At 42.7% G+C, this 18897-nt stretch overlaps 2 protein-coding genes across 10 annotated transcripts in view; one reads left to right on the top strand and one right to left on the bottom strand.

Annotated features, from left to right (window-relative positions):
* PEX1 (peroxisomal biogenesis factor 1) overlaps positions 1 to 718 on the top strand; it is a 48651-nt gene extending 47933 nt beyond the window's left edge. For all 3 annotated transcript variants that reach the window (XM_026505409.4, XM_044386488.3, XM_057304110.1), the window contains one exon: positions 410 to 718. In XM_026505409.4, the coding sequence (XP_026361194.1) occupies positions 410 to 494 (85 nt within the window). In that variant the 3' untranslated portion in view covers positions 495 to 718. The remainder of the gene's footprint in view (positions 1 to 409) is intronic.
* GATAD1 (GATA zinc finger domain containing 1) overlaps positions 1 to 18897 on the bottom strand; it is a 55890-nt gene that overhangs the window by 4251 nt on the left and 32742 nt on the right. The window lies entirely within an intron of this gene.

Raw genomic sequence — 18897 nt, 5'->3', positions numbered from 1 at the left:
TAAGTTGCTTCCGGGTTTTCACTATTACACCCATGTGCTAGTGAACACCCTTGGAGCTCAATGTCTGCACATGGCTAAGGCGGAGGTAGAATTGTTACATCGCAGGATGCCTCTTGCCTTCCAGACACACTGCACAGCACCGTGAACGTAGAGGCCGGGTTCGCCCCCAGCCTCGCTAACACCGGGCATAGTCACCTCTCTCCAAACCCGGCCAATGTGCTCAGAGAAAAATCTTGTTTAAAAATTTGCATCTTTGATTAAAACAGCTTTTTTAATGTCACTACCCTGTGTATTTTCTTTTCTAACTTGTCTCTTTTTCCCCCATTTATTTCCCTGTTTGCAAACAATTACCTGCCTTTTGTAATTTTAGCATTTCCATGTGTTAAATATTACCTGTCATTTCTTTAAGGTATGAAAACTTTCAAAATCCAAAGAAGAGAAAAAATCAAAGTGGAACAATGTTTCGACCTGGACAGAAAGTAACTCTAGCATAAAAGATGCTCCTGATTCTGTTTTTGCTGGTTTGTTCCTGTTGTAAGAGTAAAAATGGTGTCTGTAAAATTCTTTTTAACAAATCAATTTATAAAATCACAGATTGGTGTAAACCTCTGGTTATGTAATAATCAGGCTTACTTGAAATTAATATGGCAGAATTGGGATATTTATAATAGATTCTGTATCTTATTTCCTACAAATCTAAATTAAATCATTACTGAAAGAATTCTGTCCAAATGGTGTAGCTACTTCTTTCCTTATCTGAACTGAAACACACTGCTTAGAACTCACATATGCAGCATCTTCCTTGCATTTGACAAATCTTGGGCTTAACAACTCTGACCATTTGGAAATATCATGTTCTATTCACTGATCCAGTGATCTGTTATTCTTCCAACAGAATGTGTAGACTTCACCACAATTGAAATCAATGAGATCACGTCCCCCCATTCTACGCCATGCGGCTCCCAGGCCAGGACCGTGAGTGCTGTCCATTCCTCCTCTGCTCCATCACGACACTGCCCAGATGTTAATTTATGGCTAAACCTAAAGTCAGCCACCATCAACACAAACCAGGTCTAGTAATGCGTAAGGGAAGAGAAAAAGGGAGAAAGGTGAAGTATATAAACACATGAAACACCAAAGAAAAATGTACAGGCAGCACCTGGCGCCGTGGCGGCAGCTAATCGGGAGGCTGGGGCAGGCCTTTCCGACTTGTCTTCTGTTACTTACTCCATGTTCCTTGAGTTCAGCCAGCACCTCCGTGGATTAGAGTCCTTTACTAGGGGGGATGGTCTAAACCTTCATTCCCATCTGAGCCACTGGTGGCCTCTTATCACAGAAATCTTCCATGAACTCTCACTGTATTCAGTACTACCCCCAGGTCCCATCCATACGTCTCCCATCCTGTGTGGTGTAGCTGTAAGAATGTTCACTCAGCCAACGCGGTAACGCCCCCCAAACCACTGGCATCACCACTGTGTTCCTCTTGTGTTTCTCCTTTGCTTCCCTCTCGTCAGCAAAGCCCAGAATCACAGGGGATGGAGGTCAAGACTTGGGGTCAGTTATGTGTTGACTGAGAAGTGCTGCCCCCCTCACCCCTTAGCTCCCAGATCCTTGCTTCTGCTGAGGCCGTGGTCCCCGAAACGCTGCATATACGAGACGGACCGTACCTCTTGCAACCTCACGAAGAGCCGTCACCCTAGCAAGCCAGCTGCGTCAGGGTGGTGAGTGTTTACAGTGAGTTCTACTCGAAGCCCACCACCTCACTCTCCAGGGTGAATTTCGTGATCAGAAAGCAAGGGTCTGGTGGGACAGCATAACAACATAAAAGCATGTCAGTAAGTCCTGGAAAGATGCTACTGGCAGAAATTTGAAGGACAAAGCAGACTGTGTCCCTTTCAGGGAAGACAAATCACCGCCTCCTCTGATAGAAGAGGGACACACATAATCAACCTTCCAGGAAGCTGCACACACACCCATGTGGTTGGTCACTGCTGTGGACGAGGGGGCGTCAGGACGAATGCTGGGTCAGCCTCGGTGTCCTACAGATGACACACAGACACCCCCCCAGCCTGGCCACCACAGCCACTTAGTTTGAGCCTACTAAATAAGCATTGGGGGGGTATGAGGTGAAAGCTGATAGACATCTGTAGAAAACTCATCTAGAGCTCCTGATGATTAAAAGCACTGAGGACTTTTAACTGAACGTTCACAAGGATCATGCCCATTCCTACTCTTCGAGCACATTGCGAGAACTCTGGCCGTCACTTCTCCCAGGCCTCCTCCTGGCCAGTTCTCTAGTCTGCTCTGTAAGTCTCTAACCACCTGGTTGTCAGCCGCTATGGATCTGCATGGACTTTTATATCAGACATCCCTACCTCCTGGCAAACTAGAAGAGACATGCTGCTCAAAAAAAATCTGCCTCCTTGAAGGATTTTTCTGTCTCCACTGGTTGTCAGGGCTACCCCCCCGGGTAGAGCAGTATTGCCTTCACTCTGACGGGTAGGTCATGGTGGAGCTCTGGGTCTCCAGGAATTAACATCAGTACAGACCCAGTGTTGCTCATAATCCCCAGAATGTCTGGTTACTTCTCAGGACACCTGGAGAATGCTCTGGTGAGTGGCTTCAGGTCCTCTGGGGAAGACTTGGAAGAAGCAAGACGCATCGCAAGTACTTGTGATGTTATCTCAGGGCTCTTTCCCTAGACACCTGGCTTCCTTTTTGTTGGACCTAGACCTGAGAACCGGCTGAGGGGCCATGACGACATTGTGATGACTTACATCAGACCTTTGTTTATTAACAGGGAGATTTTTAAGTTATAAACATCAAGTAGGATCTTTGACCATCTCTTTTGGTCTTAAAGGATCCCACAATTAGTTGGGCACCAAAGAACCCTGCAGATCAGATCCTTTTAACAAATGCACTGTCCGCTGGTTATGGTAGCCACAGCCACCAGCCTCTGTTAGGCTGGGAGCCACTCATCCCCAGTGAAATCAGAAAGCCCGTTTCTACTGCAACGTCTCCCTATCAACTGCGTCTCCCATCAATTGTCAGTGTCTGCAGACAGACTCCTTCAACAACCATGCCAACACTCTCCCTTGCCTTCCTCTGCTCCTGGGAAAGTGAACGACTGAGTCATACTCAGTCCATTACAGCCATGCACGGTATGTGACACAGTTCTAGACAGTGAGCAGAGGTAAGTAAAAGTCCCTGGCATGGGCTTTCTTCCTGAAATGAGGGCACAGCGTCTGGAGATGCAGAAACCATCTTGGAGATGTGAGGGTGAAAACCATAGGTGACTGATGGCAGGGCAAGAAGACAAGGAGCCGGCTTCCCTGATGGCATCACTGAAGGGACATACCAGCCCTGGATGTTCTACGCCTACGTTTTTTTATGCTGGAGACAAATAAACCTCTTGTTTACTTCTCTGAGTAGGATTCCTGTTATAGCCAAGATCAATCCTAACAATATACCAATGTATTTCTCAAGGACTTGTTAAAGGAGTATTTTCTGACACCCCCACTATCTTGGGGGACATGGGTGGTGGTAAGTTGGTGAGTTATACATGATTCATTCAACATGTTGTGGGGGGGGGAAGCAGCAAAGGAGGAGGGAAAGAGAGAATCTCAAGCAGATTCTCTGCTGAGTGCAGAGCCTAATGCGGGGCTCAATCTCAAAACCCTGAGATATGACCTGAGCCGAAACCAAGAGTTGGACGCTTAACCGACTGAACCACCCAGGCACCCCTCAGGTGCCTTGGTAAATATCTGTTTTGCCAGATTCCCTATTCTGGACTAGCAAGTCCAGATACAAACGCAGTATGGTCCTAAATGGGGGTGGCTGTGCACATCCCAAAGGACTCTCCCCTAGGGTGCTTCCTAGAGAATTGGGCACAATTTAAATTGGGCAATTTAAAGAGAAAAATATTGTAGTGCAATGAAATCTGACCTCGGTATCAACAGACCAAGAAGTCTGGCGTAAGAAAGGGTCCTTAAATTATAACACTGTCTTACAGCTTGATTTGTTTTGTAAGTGGGAGGAAATACCATATGTAATGGCCTTTGTGGCACTATATCAAGACCCAAAATGAAAGGAAAATTGTAGAATGTGCCCAGCTCTTTTTTCAGGATTGAAAAAAAAAAACAAACTGATAGATTGGATGACCCCCTCCTTGTAGGCCCGCCCCCTAGAAGGAGGGTCCCTGTGTCTAATGAGACTTCAAATGCAAAGACCAGTCCTCCCGAGCCCCTTTCTGACCCAATGACGACTCCTTCATATTCAGAGGTGCCCCACCTTTATCAACCTTTGCCCCAGGACCGAAATCCTGCTGTTATTCACGGAGGCACTCATTATCAACCCACTGAACCCAAGGCCTCTCAACTTCCACTTAGGTTGCAGACAGAGGCACCATTTGGGTCCCATGCCATTCTCCATGAGTGATTTATCCTTATGTATGGAGAAGTTTGGCTAGTTTTCTGAGGACCCAGCCAAATTCTCTGAAGAATTTACTAGGTTAGCTCTGACCTTCAATTTGACCTGGGGGAATTTACAAATTTTGTTGTTGTCCCATTCTTGCACTGCAGAAGAGAAAGCTAGAATACTGAATGCTGCCTGGCAGTATGCCAATGAGGTGGCAGCTCATAATCAGGGACATGCAATATATCACATCAGAGGAGAAAGAATCCCAGAGGGGGACCCCCAACGGAATTACCAAAGGGGCCAAGAAGATCTAGATGAGAGAAATCATGATAACTTTAATTTTAATTGCAGGAATAACTTTAATTGCAGGATAACTTTAATTGCAGGAATGATGTAATGTGTAGTAAAACCCACTAACTATGCAAGGTGAGGGACATAACTCAAGGGAGGGATGAAAATCCAGCAGCTCTCTTCCAAGGGAGATTGGTTGAAGCCCTCAGGAAATACACGAATACCGACCCTAATTCTCCAGAGGGACAATCTCTTTTAGCTGTGCATTTTACCGTGCAAGCAGCCCCAGATGTCAGGAGGAAATTGCAAAAGGCAACCACAGTGCCTCAGACTCTTGTGAGCCAACTGTTGGACACGGCCTTTGCTGTATTTAATAGAAACAGGGCAGGGCACCTGGGTGGCCCAGCTGGTTAAACGTCTGACTTTGGCTCAGGTCATGATCCCAGGGTCCTGGGATGGAGCCCCACTCTTGGTGGGGAGTCTGCTTGTCCCTCTCCCTCTGCCCCTCCCCCAGCTCATACACTCACACACACGCTCTCTCTCAAATAAAGTCTTAAAAAAATAATAGGGGCGGGGCAAAAGAAGACGAGAAAAATCACTCGGAGCAGGTGGCAAGCCCAATTTATAGCAGCTGCCATGGGCTCTATGCCACCCCAGGGATACCTACTCCAGAGGATTGTGAAGCCAGAGATTGGTAAAGCCAGACTAGAGCCCCTCCCCCCATTTGCAAAGAGCTAGGTCCTGATCAATGTGCCTTCTGCAAGCAAGATGGCCACTGGAAAAAGAATTGTCCTCACCTCTGAAGGGAGAGGGGGCCAATCCCTAAGCCATTAGTAGTCAAAAAGGCTGAGGACTGAAGGGGCCCGAGCTCTCCTATGGCTCCTTCTGGACATCTCTAGGTATCATTCCAGGAGCCTCGGGTAATCCTTGATGTGACCAGTAAGAAGATTGAGGGGTTTTGTTTTTTTAAAGATTTATTTATGTATTTGAGAGTGAGATGGGAGTGGAGGGGTGCAGAGGGAGAGGTAGAGAGAATCGCAAGCAAACCCTCCACCGAGCACAGAGCCCCACACGGGGCTCAATCCCATGACCCCAAGATTACTATGGGAGCTGAAACCAAGAGTTGGACATTTAACTAACTACGTCACCCAGGCACCCCAAAAAGATTGAGTTTTTATTAGACACAGGAGCCACTCACTGTCCCAACCCAGCACAGTGGGCCTCTGTCTCGACAATCTTGTATTCTAACTGGAGTAAATGGGCAGCCACCAGTAAGGCAGTTCCCCTCCTTTTAACTTGCATACCGGGCTCTCCTTTGCCTTCACATAGTTTCCTCCTGGTGCCTGAATGCCCCGTCCCCCTGGTGGGAAGAAACTTGCTTTTTGAACTCAAGCTACACTTCATTTGGGAATGTTAGAGCTGAGAGAAGATGAAAAACATGCCATGTTAGCCAGTTTGGCTTTACGATTGGGAGGAGAAAATACTATAACTGATAAAATCCCTCCCCACATTCTCACTAAAATAAAGCCCGCTGTATGGGAAATAGAAATCCCTGAAAGGGCTAAAAATGTCTCTCCATAACTATCTCCCTCAAGCCAAACATACAATAGCCTTGGGAAAGACAGTATCCTATAAGACCGGAGGCTCAAGAAGGCATTTGGATTCCGATCAAGAAGTTCTTAAAATATGGATTATTAATCCTTTGTCGGTCACCCTGCCACATCCCCACAGCAGTAACACTTGAAGGTTTCTCTGGTTGGGTTCACCCGTCTAGAAAATATTGATAGTAATTACAGCAGGAATTTTCCTTTGCTGTGGATGCTATTGTTGCTGCATGGTCTCCGAATCTAAATATCCTATTCTTATGATGAGGCCTCCTTTGCTTCTCCAAGCCAGACAACCTACAGCTAGACACCCTTTATTTAATCAGCTCAGGATTTTTACACCTCCCGATAGGCACACTCTACCATTCCTTTCAGCTTGAAGTTCAAGATGAGATTTTTGCTCTTCAACACTCCCTTAAGAATAAGGAGGATAAAAATCCCAGAGCAGGGAGATGAGGTAGGAAAGCTGAAGGGACTCCATCTTAGAAAGGCTCCGTCTCTGCTGTTTTTCTTCTAGGCCCCTTTATTCACGTTCCATATTTTGCCTCTTAATAAGCCAAAGAAGCCCTGTTCCCACTTCAAGAGGGAAGCAAGAAAGTTAATCCTTCTCTGAGTTTTGTCCAAGGCCCCAAACACCTGATGACATCCAAGAAGATCTGGATCCAAACCATGTTCCAGAATATCAGCTTCAAACAAACCTCGGCTGACACTGGTATCAATGCCCCATCTTCGGTAATTTATGGAATAACACCTATTGTTCACCTGACACCTGCCTTTGGTCGGAAGCTAGCCTGGATTCCCAGAGGAACATGCACCCTAGACTCCTTTCCAGTATAAACTCCCAACCCCAATGACAGTCTCATTCTCCTTTCCCTTCCCCGCGACGCTCCATCTGCTATTCTCTTCCTGTCATATACACTGTTCAATAAACTCTGTTTTCACTTTCTCTGCCTTAACTTGACAAAGAAATCAAAGCACATCTAATTAAAGGTCCAAACCTTCCCCACCACAAGCAAGGAGGAACCCTGTAGCGGAAGGACCAGTGGGAAAGAGCAGCCAAAACACAAGAGCAGAATGTACACATCACATACCAGAAACACTTCCTGAAGCTTCCGTTGTTGTTACTGCTGTTTTTCCTGTTTTTGTTTTGTTTTGTTTTATTTTTATTTTCCTCCTTTCTTTTCTGGACACAATGACTAGAAGGAGAAATTCACCACACACACACACACAAAGTAGCACTCTCTATCGTGGACTTAGTAGGAAGAACAGGAGGTAGTACTCTCTGCCAGGGATTTAATCGATATGGATATGAGTAAGATGTCTGAATTAGAATTTAAAATGACAATTATAAAGATACTAGTTGGTCTTGAAAAAAGCATAGATGACACTAGGGAACCCCTTACTGTAGAAATAAAAGAACCACATTCTAATCAGGCCAAAATTTAAAATGCTATTACTAAGATGCAGTCAAAAATGGAGGCTCTAATAGCTAGGATAAATGAAGCAGAAGAGAGAGTCAGTGACAGAAGACAAAAATGATGGAAAGTAAGGAAGCTGAGAAAAAGAGAAAAACAACTACTGGATCAGGAAGAGACTTTGAAAAATCAGTGATACCATAAATTGAAATGATATTTGAACAATAGGGATCCCAGAAGATGAGGAGAGAGAGAAAGGCCAGAAGGTTTATTTGAACAAATTATAGCTGAGAGCTTCCCTAATCTGGGGGAAGGAAACAGGCAGTCAAGTCCAGGAGACACAGAGAACTACCCTTAAAAATCAATAGAAATAGGTCAACACCTCAACATATAACAGTGAAGCTTGCAAATCTCAGAGACAAAGAGAAAATCCTGAAAGCAGCTTGGGGACAAGAGATCCGTAACCTACAAGGGTAGAAATATTACACTGGCAGCAGACCTGTCCACAGAGACCTGGCAGGCCAGAAAGGACCAGCATGATATATTCAACATGCTAAATGGGAAAAATATGCAGCCAAGAATACATTATCTAGCAAGGCTGTCATTTAAAATAGAAGGAGAGATAAATAGTCTCCAGGAAAAACAAACAAACAAACAAACTAACTAAACTAAAGGAATTCGTGAACCCTAAACCACCCTGCAAGAAATATGAAAGGGGATTGATCCTTTGAGTGGAGAGAGAGCCCCAAAGCAGCAAAGACCAGAAAGGTACAGAGACAATCTATAGAAACAGTGACTTTACAGTTAATACAATGGTCCTAACTTCGTATCTTTCATAATTACTCTGAATGTAAATGGACTAAATGCTCCAATCAAAAGACACAGGATATAAGAGTGGGAAAAAAAAAAAAAGACCCTAGATACGCCGTTTACAGGAGATTCATTTTAGACCCAAAGACACCCCCAGATTGAAAGTGAGAGGGTGGTGAACCATTTATCATGCTAATGGACATCAAAAGAAAGCTGGAGTAGCAATCCTTTATAATAATAATAAGACATGAAGGACACTGTATAAGAAAACGCCCTATCCAACAAGAAAAAACTAACAATTGCAAATATTTATGCCCCTAACTTGGGAGCAGCCAATTATATAAACCAATTAATAGGAAAATTAAAGGAACGCATTGAAAATAATACAATAATAGTAGGGAACTTTAATATGCCACTCAAAGCAATGGACAGATCATTTAAGCAGAAGATCCACAAGGAAACAAGGGCTTTGAATAACACACTGCACCAGATGGACTCTACAGATATATTCAGAGCATCTCTTCCTAAAGCAGATTACACATTGTTCTTGAGTGCACATGGAACATTCTCCAGAAGAGATCACATACTGAGTCACAAATCAGTTCTCAACCGGTACCAAAAGATTGAGATTATTCTCTGCACTTTCACACCACAATGCTTTAAAACTTGAACTCAATCACAAGAGAAAATTTGGAAGGAAGACAAATATATGGAGGTTAAATAGCATCCTACTAAAGAATGAATGGGTCAACCCGGAAATTAAAGAAGAATTTTTTAAAAAATATATGGGAACAAATGAAAATGAAAACACAACTGTTCAGAACCTTTGGGATGAAGCAAAGGCAGTCCTAAGAGGGAAGTATATAGCAATACAGGCCTTCCTCAAGAAACAAAAAAAGTCATACACAACCTAACCTTACACCTAAAGGAGCTGGAGAAAGAACAGCAAATAAAGCCTAAATGCAGCAGGAGAAGAGAAATAATAAAGATTAGAGGAGAAATCAATGATACAGAAATCAAAAGAACAGAACAGATCAACGACATTAGGAGCTTGTTCTTTGAAAGAATAAGATTAATAAATCCCTGGTCTGTCTTCTCAAAAAGAAAAGAGAAAGGGCCCAAATAAAATCATGAATGTAAGAGGAGAGATCACAACCAACACTGCAGAAATACAAACAATTATAAGAACACATTATGAGCAATATATGCCAACAAATTAGGCAATCCAGAAGATGAATGCATTCCTGGGGACATATAAACTACCACAACTGAAACAGGAAGAAACAGAAAACATGAACAGACCCATAACCAGCAAGGAAATTGAAGCAGTCATCAAAAATCTCCCAACAAACAAGAGTCCAAGGCCAGATGGCTTCCCAGGGGAATTCTACCAAACATTTAAAGAAGAATTATTACCTATTCTCCTGAAGCTGTTTTTTAAAAAAAGAAAAACAAAAAGAAATGGAAGGAAAATTTCCAAACTCTATGAGGCCAGCATTATGTTGATCCCAAAACCAGACAAAGACCCCACCAAAAAGGAGAATTACAGACCAATAATCCTGATGAACATGGATGCCAAAATTATCACCAAAATAGGAGCCAATAGGATCCAACAGTCTTTAAAGTATTGTTCACCATGACCAAGAGAGATTTATTCCTGGGCTGCAAGAGTGGTTCAACATCAACAAATCAATGTGATACACTACATAAATAAAAGAAAGGACAAGAACCAAATGATCCAGATGAGAAAAAGATGGCAGAGGAGTAGGGGACCATTTTTCTGCTGGTCCCCTGAATCGAGCTGGATATCTACCAGACCATCCTGAACACCCATGAAATCAGCCTGAGATGTAGGAAGACGCATCTGGGTCTCTACAAACGAACATCTCCAGCGCTGAGCATTGAAGTACGAAGCGGGGAGCCGTGAAACCACGCACAGATATTGGAAGATAAACGGAAGGGGGAGGGAGCCACTGTGCTCAGGCGCTGGGAAGCAGGAACCTCCTGCTCTGGGGAGCGGGCCAGACTCGCGGACCAGTAGCCTCGGAGAAACCAGATGGAAACCGGGAATTCCGGAGCACGCATGTGAACCAGTCTGAAACTGGGAGCGCGCGCACGCACGACCAGACTGCAATCTGGCGCTCCAGAGTGCGCGTGAACCACACTGAAACAGAGAGCTCGGGAGTGCATGCGGGAACCGGGGGCAGCTGGTGGTGTTAGAAACACAAAGGACAGACATGTGCCGGCGCTGGGAGCGAAGACTGGGAGAGTGGCTGTGGGGCGCACAACCCCGGACACTGCAGGGTTTTTAGCAGCACCGACAGAAACAGAGTTAGGGTAGCCAGGAGAGCTCAGTGGAGAGCAGACTGCGATCTCTCTGTACTGAGACAGAGGCTAGAATACAGCCACTGCTGCTCTGACTCTCAGAAGAGCCACAGAAAACTGCCAGGGAAAGCCGCCAGAGAACAAAAGCCCCAAAACTGGTTCTGAGCCCATCCCCCCCCCCACAGGGGACAGGGCAACTCTACCCAAATAGGGTTGCCTGAGTATCAGCAGGGCAGGCCCCTCCCCCAGAAGGCAGGCTGAAAAATCAAGAAGTCCACATCCCTAACGTCCCTATAAAACAAGTGCACACTGCCTGGGTCCTGGTCAATAATTTGGACTCTGTATATCCCTGCAACCTCTCATCAGAATGACAAGGAGGAGGAGCTCCCAACAAAGAAAAGAAATAGAGACTGTGGCCTGTGCCACAGAACTAATGGATATGGATATAACCAAATTGTCAGAAATGGAGTTCAGAGTAACAATGGTCAAGACGATGTGTAGGCTTGAAAAAAATATTAACGAAAATATTAATGAGAATATAGAATCTCTAAGGACGGAAATGAGAGTGAATCTGGCAGAAATTAAGAATGCTATGAATCAAATGCGGTCTAAACTGGATGCTCTGACAGCCAGGGTAAACGAGGCAGAAGAACGAATTAGTGAGTTGGAAGATGAGACGATAGGAAAGAAGGAAAAAGAGGGAACATAGCTTAAAGAACTCCAATTTCGAGAAATTAGAATATGGGAGATTACTGACTCAATGAAACATTCCAATGTCAGAATCATCAGCATCCCTGAGGGGGTGGAAAAAGAGAGAGGTCTAGAAGACATATTTGAACAAATTGTAGCTGAGAACTTCCCCAACCTGGTAAAGGAAACAAGCATTCGTGTCCAAGAGTCAGAAAGGACCCCTCCCAAGATCAATGAGGACAGACCTACACCACATCACATAATAGTACAATTTGCAAATCTTAGATCCAAGGAAAAAAATCTTGAAAGCGGCCAGGGGGAAGAGAATCCTTATGTACAGAGGGAGGAACATCAGAATAAAGTCAGACCTGTGTACAGAGACCTGGCAAGCCAGAAAAAGCTGGCAACTCATATTCAGAGCACTAAGTGAGAAGAACATGCAGCCAAGGATCCTTTACACAGCAAGGCTGTCATTCAGAATGGATGGAGAGACAAGGACCTTCCAAGACTGGCAGAAACTGAAAGAATATGTGACCACCAAGCCAGCCCTACAAGAAATATTAAGGGGGGGTTCTATAAAAGTAAAAAGACCCCAAGAGTGATACAGAACAGAAAGTCACAATCTATAGAAACAAAGACTTCACAGGCAACATGACATCATTAAAATCATATCTCTCAATAATCACTCTCAATGTGATTGGCCTAAATGCTCCCATAAACACCACAGGGTTGCAGATGGATAAAAAGACATGACCATCCATATGCTGTCTACAAGAGACTCATTTTGAACCTAAACATACATCCAGACTGAAAGTGAAGGGATGGAGAACAATTGTTCATGACAACGGACCTCAAAAGAAAGCTGGGGTAGCAATTCTCATATCAGACGGATTAGATTTTAAGCTAAGGACTGTAGTTAGAGATACAGAAGGACACTATATAATTCTTAAAGGGTGTATCCAACAAGAGGATCTAACAATTATAAATATCTATAACCCCAACAGGGGAGCAGCTAGATACACAAGACAACTCTTAACCAGAATAAAGAGACATATACATAGTAATACGTTAATAGTAGGGGACCTCAACACTCCGCTCTCAGCAATAGACAGATCACCTAAGCAGAAAATCAATAAAGAAACAAGAGCTTTGAATGACATACTGGACCAGATGGACCTCATAGATATATACAGAACACTACACCCCAGAACAACAGAATACTCATTCTTTTCAAATGTACATGGAACTTTCTCCAGAATAGACCATATACTGGGTCGCAAAACAGGTCTCAACTGACACCAAAAGACTGAGATTGCTCCCTGCATATTCTCAGACCACAACGCTTTGAAACTGGAACACAATCACAAGGGAAAATTTGGAAGAAACCCAAACACTTGGAAACTAAGAACCATCCTGCTTAAGAATGATTGGGTAAACTGGGGAATTAAAGAAGAACTTAAGCAATTTATGGAAACCAATGAGAACGAAAACACATCAGTCCAAAACCTATGGGACACTGCAAAGGCAGTCCTAAGGGGAAAATACATAGCCATTCAAGCCTCACTCAAAATATAAAAATCTAAAATGCAGTTTTTATATTCTCACCTTAAGAAGCTGGAGTTGGAACAGAAGAACAGACCTAACCCATGCACAAGAAGGCAGTTGATCAAGATTAGAGCAGAGATCAATGAATTAGAAACCAGCAGCACGGTACAGCAGATCAACAGAACTAGAAGCTGGTTCTTTGAAAGAATAAATAAGATCGATAAGCCACTGACCAGACTTATTCAAAAGAATAGAGAAAGGACCCAAATTAATAAAATTATGAATGAAAGGGGAGAGATCATGACCACCACCAAGGAAATAGAAACAATCATTAGAAACTATTATCAACAGCTATAAGCCAATAAATTAAACAACCTGGAAGAAATGGATGCCTTCCTGGAAACCTATAAACTACCAAGACTGAAACAGGAAGAAATTGATTATCTAAACAGACCAATTAATCATGAAAAGATTGATGCAGTGATCAAAAACCTTCCAAAACACAAAAGTCCAGGGCCTAACGGATTCCCTGGGGAATTCTACATTCAAAGAAGAAATAATACCTATTCTCCTGAAGCTGTTTCAAAACATAGAAACAGAAGGAAAACTGCCGAACTCATTCTATGAGGCCAGTATTACCTTGATCCTCAAACCAGGCAAAGACCCCATCAAAAAAGGAGAATTACAGACCGATATCCCTGATGAATATGGACGCCAAAATTCTCAACAAGATCCTAGCTAATAGGATCCAACAGTACATTAAAAGGATTATCCATAACAACCAAGTGGGATTCATCCCTGGGATGCAAGGGTGGTTCAACTTTCGCAAATCGATCAGTGTGATAGGTCACATTAATAAGAGAAGAGACAAGAACCATATGATCCTTTCAATCGATGCAGAAAAAGCATTTGACAAAATACAGCATCCTTTCCTGATTAAAACCATTCAGAGTGTAGGGATAGAGGGTACATTCTTCAATTTCAAAAAAACCATCTATGAAAAGCTTAAAGTGAATATCATTCTCAATGGGGGAAAGCGGAAAGCCTTTCCCTTAAGATCAGGAACATGACAAGGATGCTCACTCTCGCCATTATTGTTCAACATAGTACTAGAAGTCCTAGCAACAGCAATCAGACAACAAAAAAGAATAAATGTACTCAAATTGGCAAAGAAGAAGTCAAACTCTCCCTTCGCAGATGGCCTGATACTTTATAAGGAAAACCCAAAAGACTCCACCCCCAAATTACTAGAACTCATAGAACAATTCAGTAATGTGGCAGGATACAAAAATCAATGCTCAGAAATCAGTTGCATCTCTATACACAAACAATGAGACTGAAGAAAGAGAAATTAGGGAATCGATTCCATTTACAATAGCACCAAAAATCATAAAGATATCTCGGAATAAACTTAACTGGAGAGGTAAAGGATCTATACTCTAGAAACTACAGAACACTGATGAAAGACACTGAAGAAGACACAAAAAGATGGAAAAAACATTCCATGCTCATGGATTGGAAGAATTAGCATAGTTAAATGTCTATGCTATCCAGAGAAATCTACAATTTCAATGCCATCCTGATCAAATTACCAATGACATTTTTCAAAGAGCTGGAACAAACAAGCCTAAAATTTCTGTGGAACCAGAAATGACCCTGAATCATCAAGGAAATGTTGAAAAAGAACAACAAAGCTGGGGGCATCACGTTGCCTGATTTCAAGCTATACTACAAAGCTGTGATCACCAAGACAGCATGGTACTGGCACAAAAACAGACACATAGACCAATGGAACAGAATAGAAACTCCAGAAATGGACCCTTGGCTCTATGGTCAACTAATCTTTGACAAAGCAGGAAAAAAACATCCAGTGGAAAAAAGACAGTCTCTTCAATAAATGGTGCTGGGAAAATTGGACAGCTATATACAAAAGAATGAAACTTGACCACTCTCTCACACCATACACAAAGACAAACTCCAAATGGATGAAAGACCTCGATGTGAGACAGGAATCCATCAAAATCCTAGAGGAGAACATAGGCTGTAACCTCTTTGACATCGGCCACGGCAACTTCTTTCATGACACATCTCCAAAGGCGAGAGAAACAAAAGAAAAAATGAACTTCTGGGACTTCATCAAGATAAAAAGTTTCTGCACAGCCAAGGAAACAGTCATCAAAACATAGAGGCAACCCACAGAATGGAAGAAGATACTTCCAAATGAAACTACAGATAAAAGGCTGGTATCCAAGATCTATAGAGAACTTCTCAAACTCGATACACGAGAAACAATCAAATCAAGAAATGGGCAGAAGATATGAACAGACACTTTTCCAATGAAGACATACAAATGGCTAATAGACACATGAAAAAATGTTCAAAATCATTAGCCATCAGGGAAATTCAAATCAAAACCACACTGAGATACCACCTTATACCAGTTAGAATGGCAAAAATTGACAAGGCAAGAAACAACAATTGTTGGAGAGGATGTGGAGAAAGGGGATCCCTCTTACACTGTTGGTGGGAATGCAAGGTGGTACAGCCACTTTGGAAAACAGTGTGGAGGTCCCTCAAAAAGTTAAAAATAGAGCTATCCTATGACCCAGCAATTGCACTACTGGGTATTTACCCCAAAGATACAGGTGTAGTGAAGAGAAGGGCCATATGCACCCCAATGTTCATACCAGCATTGTCCACAATAGCTAAATTGTGGAAGGAGCCAAGATGCCCTTCAACAGATGAATGGATAAAGAAGATGTGGTCCATATATACAATGGAATATTACTCAGCCATCAGAAAGAATCATTACCCAACATTTGCAGCAACATGGACGGGACTGGAGGAGATTATGCTAAGTGAAATAAGTCAAGCAGAGAAAGACAATTACCATATGGTTTCACTCATTTATGGAACATAAGGAATAACAGGGAGATCGGTAGGAGAAGGAAGGGAAGAATGAAGGGGGGGTAAACAGAAGGGGGAAAGAACCACGAGAGACTATGGACCCTGAGAAACAAACTGAGGGTTTCGGAGGGGAGGGAGGTGGGGGACTGGGATAGGCCGGTGACAGGTATTAAGGAGGGCACGTATTGAATGGAGCACTGGGTGTTATATGCAAATAATGAATCATGGAACACTACATCAAAAACTAATGATGTACTGTATGGTGACTAACATTACATAATAAAAAATTTTAAAAAAAACATATGATCCTCTCAACAGATGCAGAAAAGGCATTTGACAAAGTACAGCATCCTTTCTTGATTAAAACTCTTCACAGTGTAGGGACAGAGGGAACATACCTCAATATCATAAAAACCATATACAAAAACTCCTCAGTGAATATCATTCTCAGCGGGGAAAAACTGAGAACATTTCCCCTAAGGTCAGGAACATGGCAGGGATGTCCACTATCACCACTGCTGTTCAATATAATACTAGAAGTCCTAGTCTTAGCAATCAGACAACAAAAAGAAATAAAAGGCATCAGAATGAGCAAAAAAGAAGTCAAACTCTCACTCTTCCCAGATGACATGATACTCTACGTAGAAAACCCAAAAGACCCCACCCCAAAAGTGCTAGAATTCATACAGGAATTCAGCAAAGTGGCAGGATATAAAATCAATGAACAGAAGTCAGTTGCACTTCTATACACTAACAATGAAACAGAAGAAAGTGAAATTAAGGAGTCAATCCCATTTACAACTGCACCAAAACCATCAGATACAGAGGAATAAACCTAACAAAAGAGGCAAAGGATCTGTACTCAGAAAACTATAGAACACTCATGAAAGAAATTGAGGAAAACACAAAGAAATGGAAAAACACTCCATGCTCATGGATTGGAAGAACAAATATTGTTAAAATGTATACGTCTCCCAGAGAAATCTATACATTCAGTGCAATCCCTATAAATATATCATCAATTTTTTCACAGAGCTGGAACAAGCAATCCTAAAATTTGTATGGAACCAGAAAAGACCCTGAATAGCCAGAGGAATGTTGCAAAAGAAAAGCAAAGCTGGTGCCATCACAATTCCAGACTTCAAGCTCTATTACAAAGCTGTAATGATCAAGACAGTATGGTACTGGCACAAAAACAGACACATAGATCAATGAAACAGAATAGGGAACCCAGAAATGGGCCCTCAACTCTACATATGGTCAACTAATCATCAACAAAGCAGGAAAGAATATCCAATGGAGAAAAGATAGTCTCCTCAACAAATGGTGTTGGCAAGATCAGACAGCCACATGCAGAAGAATGAAACTGGACCACTTCCTTACACCATACACAAAAACAAATTCAAAATGGATGAAAGACCTAAACGTGAGACAGGAATCCATCAAAATCCTAGAGGAGAAAAGAGGCAGCAAGCTCTTGGACCTCGGCCTCAGCAACTTCTTGCTAGACACATCTCCAAAGGCAAGGGAAACAAAAGCAAAAATGAACTACTGGCATTTCATCAAGATAGAAAGCTTTTGCCCAGCAAAGGAAACAGTCGAAAAAACCAAAAGACAACCTACCAAATGGGAGAAGATATTTGCAAATGTCTTATCAGATAAAGGGTAAGTATCCAAAATCTATGAAGAACTTGCCAAATTAAACACCCAAAGAAAAAATAATCCAATCAAGAAGTGGGCAGATGACATGAACAGACATTTTTCCAAAGAAGACATACAAATGGCCAAAAGACACATGAAAAAATGCTCTACATCACTCGGCATCAGGAAAATACAAAACAAAACCACAATGAGATACTACCTCACACCGGTCAGAATGCCTAAAATTAACAAGTCAGCAAATGACAGATGTTGGCGAGAATGTGGAGAAAGAGGAACCCTCTTAGACTGCTGGTGGGAATGCAAGCTGGTGCAGCCCCTCTGGAAAACAGTAAGGAGGTTCCTCAAAAAGTTGAAAATAGAGCTACCCTATGGCCCAGCAGTTGCACTACTAGATATTTACACCAAAGCTAGAAATGTAGGGATCTGAAGGGGTACCTGTACCCCAACGTTTATAGCAGCAATGTTCACAATAGTCAAACTATGGAAAGAGTCCAGATGTCCATCGGCAGGTGAATGGATAAAGAGGTGGCATATATATATACAACGGAATATTACTCAGCCATCAAAAAAATGAAATCTTGCCATTTGCAACACTGTGGGTGGAACTAGAGGGTATTATACTAAGTGAAACAAGTCAGTCAGATAAATACCATATGATTTCACTCACATGTGGACGAAACAAAACAGAAGAATAGAGGGGAAGGGAAGGAAAAATAAAATAAGACGAAATTAGAGAGGGAGACAAACCATAAGAGACTCTTAACTCTAGGAAACCAACTGAGAGTTGCTGGAGGGAAGGTGGGTGGGGGGATGTGGTAACTGGGTGATGGACATTAAGGAGGGCATGTGAAGTAATGAACCCTGGGTATTATATAAGATTGATGAATCACTGACCTCTATCTCTGAAACTAATAATACACTATATGTTAATTGATTTTAAATAAAATAAAAATAAATTAATTAAAATTTTAAAAGATGCAGCAGCCCCTGGCAGAGAGCTTATGCTAAGGATATAACAGGAAAACATGTTTGTGACCTTGCGGGCTTTAGCGTAAAGGTCAGAGCACAGCAGCCGGGAACGCTGCCCTCAGATAACGACCGGCCAGGAACACCTGGTCCGCTAAAGGGCGGAACATGAACGCTGCCCCAGCCGAAACTTGATTGCTTTCACAATAACCCACGGGGTCCATAGAAACATGTTTAAGGGGGGCACCTGGGTGGCAGAGCGGTTG

This window comes from Ursus arctos, unplaced genomic scaffold (genome assembly GCF_023065955.2).
Source record: "Ursus arctos isolate Adak ecotype North America unplaced genomic scaffold, UrsArc2.0 scaffold_3, whole genome shotgun sequence".
Classification (NCBI taxonomy): Eukaryota; Metazoa; Chordata; class Mammalia; order Carnivora; family Ursidae; genus Ursus; species Ursus arctos.
Note: the sequence above shows the minus strand (reverse complement) of the source record. Positions and strands in the feature narration are given on the sequence as shown.